Source organism: Acanthisitta chloris, unplaced genomic scaffold, assembly GCF_000695815.1.
Source record: "Acanthisitta chloris isolate BGI_N310 unplaced genomic scaffold, ASM69581v1 scaffold25829, whole genome shotgun sequence".
In the NCBI taxonomy this organism is placed as follows: domain Eukaryota; kingdom Metazoa; phylum Chordata; class Aves; order Passeriformes; family Acanthisittidae; genus Acanthisitta; species Acanthisitta chloris.
The window spans coordinates 3,482-9,292 of NW_008691209.1; the positions used below are offsets into that span (position 1 = coordinate 3,482).

At 58.3% G+C, this 5,811-nt stretch overlaps 1 protein-coding gene across 1 annotated transcript; it reads right to left on the bottom strand.

The window, feature by feature from the left end:
- Nucleotides 1-1,116: 1,116 nt before the first annotated feature.
- LOC103809329 (TBC1 domain family member 24-like) lies at nt 1,117-5,730 on the bottom strand (the record flags this gene model as incomplete). Its single annotated transcript, XM_009082159.1, has 6 exons — nt 1,117-1,262; nt 2,096-2,372; nt 2,777-2,872; nt 3,406-3,469; nt 4,249-4,407; nt 4,695-5,730. Coding segments are annotated over 6 exons (1,778 nt in total), but the record flags the coding sequence as incomplete, so codon positions are not given.
- Between the last annotated feature and the right edge of the window lie 81 nt (nt 5,731-5,811).

The window sequence follows — 5,811 nt, forward strand, 5'->3', positions numbered from 1 at the left end:
GGTGAAGGTCAGGCATGGGGGCGTAGAGGGCTGTGTCTCACCTCCTCATCTTGCTTGGGTACCTTGTGAAGGCTGCAAGCAGCTCCCAGTGTGCTACACAGGCACTGCATGAGCTCTCTGCCATCGCCTGCCCCTGCCCATATCCTCCTGCCAGCGCTGGCAGCAGCACCGAGGCAGTGACAGTTCCTGCTCTGAATGGCTGCAGAGGTGGAACAGATGTGCAGCAAACCCCCAAGTGAGAAGTGTGTTTGGATGTGGGATTGGTTCTCCTCCTGCAGCCAGAGTGCTCGCTCTCTCCATGGTTTCCAACCCTCCTGCAGGGGTTGCTGTGTCTGACCGAGTGACATGTTCACATTTCACGTTTGAAATCCCTGTTGTCCTGGGCCCTGGCACTCAGGGCATGTTGGTGGAAGCTCATCTGTGTTCACCACTTGCAGTGCCACGACAGCTCTATGTGGTAAGCACAGGGCAAAGGGCTCAGGGCCAAATGCCACAATAAGTTTGCACCTGGGGCTGTCACTGGCTGCCCCTGTGCAGACACTGGGCAGGACTGTGCTCATCACCATTAGCACTTCCAGCCGTGGACAAGAGTCTCTTGCTCTGTGCTGATGCACCCCAGAGAGTCCTGGTAATGCATGGAGGCTACAGAACTCTGCTTATGGCTTTTTGGGTTGTGGGGTTGTGCTGGGCTTGGAGCCACAGGAGAGCAGGTCTGAGACTTTCTGTTGAGCTTTTGACCTCGGTGTTGGGTTTTGCCTGGGCTCAGAACTCCTATGAAACCTGTCTGTGCTGTGGTGTCACTGGTTTGCTGTGGAGCCCCAAGCTACAAACAGGCCAGGGAGGCATGAGAATCACCAGACTGGCTGCCTTCCCCTCCAGCATCCTAAACTGGGACAGGCAGGGTGCAGCTGGATCCTAACGGTGGCAGGGACCTCGAATGTCCCCAAAGGCAGCACCCGCAGTCCTGTCCCTGGCACATCCCCACGCTGGCTGACCGCGGAGGGAGGATGGGAGTGCGGGGGCCAGAGGGATGGCTTTGGCCTGGCCAGAGGCGGTCGGTGCAGGGAGGGGCCCCCGTCTCCGTGAGTGGCATATGAGAGCTGTCTCCCACGGGATCTAGGCGTTTTGAAAGCCCCACACTTCCAAGAGCTGCACCTTGAAGTTCTCCTGGCAGAGCGGAGGGTTGTTGAAGGTCTCGCAGTGCTGTGTGTGCCCCCAGAGCAGGTTGGCATCGAGGGACAGCGCTTGGCCTCCTCCTCCACCTGCAAGAGAAGTGCAGTGGTCGGGACTGTGCTCCCCCCTTGCTGCCTGCGGTGGCACCAGCACAGCCTGGGAGGGTCTTCGGGTCTGTGCCACCTCTGACTCTCTGTCCCTTGGCCGCGGTGCAGGGCTGGGCCAGGGGTGCCCCACGCTGCCCTCCCTGCAGATCGGGCTGTCAGCCCGGAGGCAGAGCCCCAGTGAGTGGCCTGCGGGGAGCCAGTGTGAAAGGCTGCCTGGGTAGCACAACCCGAGTTATTAAACTTCTTGGAGAGCTGGAGAACAAGGAGAGCTCCTTGCACCCTGCAGCCAGGCTTGTCCTGGTGCTGCTCCCAGGGCTGGGACGGAGGCACAGGCAGCTGTCAGACCTGCAGGGGTTTCTGACTCACTGTGGCTCCTGTGCTGAACCCGCCCCAGCAGTAGTGGGGTACAGGGATTCACCCCCAGCCCGAGCCTGACCTGGCAGAGCAGCACGGGCAGGCAGCCCGGCCCCTCCTCGGGCTGATCCCCACCCACATCTCCTCTCCATCCTGCACCGAGAGGAGGAAAGGGCTGGGAAAGGACACACCAGCCCCACGGTACAGTTCTCGCAGGAGCTTTGGGCTGTGGTGTTCCCTCTTGGGGGCTCTTGGGAGGAGCACCCTTTACCCTCGTGCAGCTTGACAAACCTGAGGAAGAGGGAGCTGCCTTCATCTCCCCTGACTTTTAAACTGATATCCTAATACAGGAGATCTTTGCCTCTGGAGGCAGCTCAGGTTTTACCCTGGAGCAGAGCCCTTCCAGGAAGCAGCGGTAGCGGTGGGGGCCCACCCTTGGGAGCCCACCCTTGGGCAATTACCGATCACGATCCCTTCCCGTGAGCCGGACATAAACATGGAGGCTGTTTTGGAAGGCAGAAGGAAATGCCTGATGGCCAGAAATGGGGAGAGACGGCCTTTCCTCTGCAGAGCAGGCACGGTGAGACGGTTTGAGCTGGTGCTGTGGCTGTCCGGGGAGGAACCCAGCAGGGGTTCAGGCGAGGGGGAAGGTGACCGCTGGTGGGAGCGCGGCACGGCCTTGGCCAACTCCGGCTTCTTGATGAACACCCACTCATACCTCTCTGTCTCAGGGCGCACCTGGAAAGCAGGAGACACATGGAGACTCCTGTCCTTTGGGGCACCTCACCACTGCTGGGGGAAGATGGTGCTGCCTGGCCAGAGGTGACAGGGGCCAGACCATAAAATCATGGAATAGTTTGGGTTGAAGGGACATTTAAAGGCCATCTAGTCCAACTCCCCAGGGGTACTGCACGGTGCTCCGGGGCTCCGGGCAGCCTGGCTTACTGAGGGCGGGAGTTTGTACTCCATTTGCTCTGATGCAGCACAGCAATTCCTGTGCTTCTGCCCCTGCCAGAGCTCGGGGGCAGGGGTGGGGCCGTGGTAAGGAAGCAGCTCGGGGCCACCATAACCTGAGCTGTCTGTCAGAGGAGTAAAGGAAGCAGCAATTAAGAGACAAACCCAGCAGTAAAACATGAACTTACAGTGAACACAAAGCACTCCCCTGTCCCAAAAAAGGCCGATGTTGCCCCACTCTTTTTCCTTTCACTCCAGTCAGAGGAGAGGAACGCCCCACACACCTTTGGAGAGAGCACAGGGAGCGTCAGCAGGGGAACAGCAGGACCAGAGTCAGCCCAGGAGCACCATGGGCCATTGCCCATGAGGGCAGGAGGGGCAGGAGGTCTGCCCAGTCCCCTGGGGGAACTGGAGAGCCAAATTCTGCTGTGACAGCTAAATCCTGCACTGACAAGTCACTGGTGCTGTGGATGTGAGTTCAGTTGGCTTCAGTGCCTAAGGCTGACTCTAGTGTGGATGTCCTTGACCTGACCATGGCTGGAGGAGACCTACCAAGCACTGGGAACTCGTGCCTGTCCTTGGTACAGCCAAGGGATAACATGAGCTATAATGTGTAGGAAACAAGATTTTATAGGTCACCTTCCCTTGTCTGCACAAGGCCCTGGGGGTGGCAGGGTGTTTATCCCCACACCTGGCTGAAGTGTCAGGCTTGGGACATCAGCACAGGTAGGTCAAGGAGCCTTTGGAAGGCCTGAACAAGTTACAGAACTTGTGTCCACTGTTGGATGAAGATCGTTTCTGCTTGGGAAATGCTCACCTCCCCCTCGGTTGTTCTAATGAGCAGCACCGTTGGTTCATAGCCTTCACAGCATGTGTAAAACCTGCAGAGATGGACAAGGGGGTCGGGTCAGGGGTCTGAGACCCGGGGGCAGTGTGCCACTCAGTGAGCCTGGGTGTGCAGTCAGCACCAGGCTGGAAAGGAGAGAGGAGTGTGGTGGTGGCTCTTCCCAGCTGGTTCAAGGAAGCTTGTGGAAGGAGAGGGCAGAAACGCATAGTCACTGGGCCCTGGGCTGTCTCCAGTGCTGACACATCTTGCAATTGCAATTTTGGGCAATGGCCTTGACACTTGGGCTTTTTTAACTTCTTTTTATGTCTACCCCCTCACCGGGTGTCCCCACATACCACTGCCCTGAGCTCGGCACCTCTCAGCATAACGTGCTCCTACAGAGCACAGGTTTGGGCTTCTTGCCTGTTTTGAGCCACACTGCTGATGGCAGTGCCCAGGTGCCCTGTGCTCCATCCCTGGGAGGGAACTGGAGCCCTGGGGATGATGTGCTGGCTGGACCTGGCCACTCACAGCCTGCCTAGCATGACATGGTACACAGGGACATCCCTGCATGGCACTTCTGCAGGGCTCCGTGTTCTCTGTGTGGTACCGAGCTGCTGATGGCCATCTCGCCATGCCGTAGCCCTCTCCCCTAAGCCAGCACTGCACCAGAGCGCACTCAGGGCTGTGAATTGAGCCCGGGAGAGTCCCCAGCAGGCCCCAGATGCACCTTGGGGACACTACAAGTTGCCCCTTCCTACAATACCATCCTCCCCCTGGTTTTTGCCCCGTGCATCTGACCCGCCTGGCCCCACTGGGCAGGTGTCGCTTTACCTCTGCAGGCTGCACCCATCCTCTGAGGTGGAGAAGAGCAGCAGTGGGGGGAAGAGGGAGAAGCGCTCAGGGATCCAGGACCAGATGATGCGCATCTCCTGAGCGGTGACAATGCTGGAGCTGAAGTTCTGCATGTCCACGGCCAGGTGGAAGGACTGCCTGCCGAGGAGGAACAGACGTTATGCCAGGCTGTGGAGCCTGTCTGTTCTTCAGGGTGCAGCCCCTTGAGCATCAGGTTTTGTCATGCCTTTTGCACCATGAGCTTTCTGCCAGTATTACCAGCTCTGACTGCACTGTCCCCTAACAGCGTCCCCAGAGGGGCTGTGAGGCCCCAGCACAGCCAAAGCTGTTGGGGGTACCTGAAGCTCTCTCTGTATGTAGCTCCACCATAACTCGTGTTTTGTCTGCTCAGCCCCAAGAGCTGGCAAACAGAGAGGTCTCCTTACCTGCTCTGCACCATGGTCATGCCCCTCTCCGTTAACGCCTTCCTGTTGGCCATCTGGAGAAGCCAGATTTCCTTGCGGGAGAATAGCCGGATGCCAAAGGCTCTCTCCAGGAGTTTGTCAACAGTTACGTGCTCAGCAATGTTCTGCACAAAAGCCTGCAGGTCTGCCTTGATGTCAGTCCCCTCCAGCTCAGCGGAGGACACTGAGAGCCTGTACTGCTTCAGTAGGGCCAGGGCAATGCGGTACAGGACCTTCTGCCCCTCCAGCAGGAAGACATCAAAGACGCGGATGGCGTAATCGAAGGGGAGGTAGTGAAAGAGCCACGATAACCATTCGGAGTAGACCTCAAAGACGTTCTCGGAGGCGCTGGCTATGAGTTTGTGAGCTGCTGGGCAGTGCTTGTTGGCCAGGTCCCCAAAAGTCATGCAGGAGGCCTGATGAGCCAGGAAGGACTGGTCAATGTAGCTGGTGTGGGGAGCATTGCTGGCGATGAGGCGAGAGATGTTCTCGAAACACTGAGCTTCATCTTTGCTGTAGTGCAGCAGCAGAGCAATCAGAGAGGGGAGGATTGGGCTGTAGGTTATGTCAGGGAAGAGGTTGCTGACACAGATGAGGATCTTCTTCAAGGCGGTGATCCCTTCCAGGTTGAGGCAGTACGTGGGCATAGGGCACCCCTCCAGGAACTCAGGCAAAGGGTGGGAGCTCACGCTGGGCCTCCCAAAGAGCCGGCTGGCCACGTCCCTGTAGACGAGAGCGTCTGGGGTGACAAGCCGACAGGCAACCTGCTGGATGAGCTGGTGGTAGACCCGAGCCCTGATGGTGTGGCAGGTGGCCCAGCAGCCTTCTCTCGCCAGCTTCTTCAGCTCCTTCGGGGGCTTGCTGAGGATGTCCCGGGGGATCTGTGCCCGTTGCTGCAGGTCTGGCATTCTGTCCCAGTCCACAAACTGTCCGCAGCTCAGACAAGAAGAGGTGTCGATGTCCCAGGTGTCAGCCTCAGATGTGATCACAATGGTCACCGGAGATGAGCCAAACACCTCTGTAGGACAAAGACCTTTATTCAACACACCTCACCACCCCAGCCAACAGCGTTTCACCCCGGCTGAGTGTGCTCCAAAGC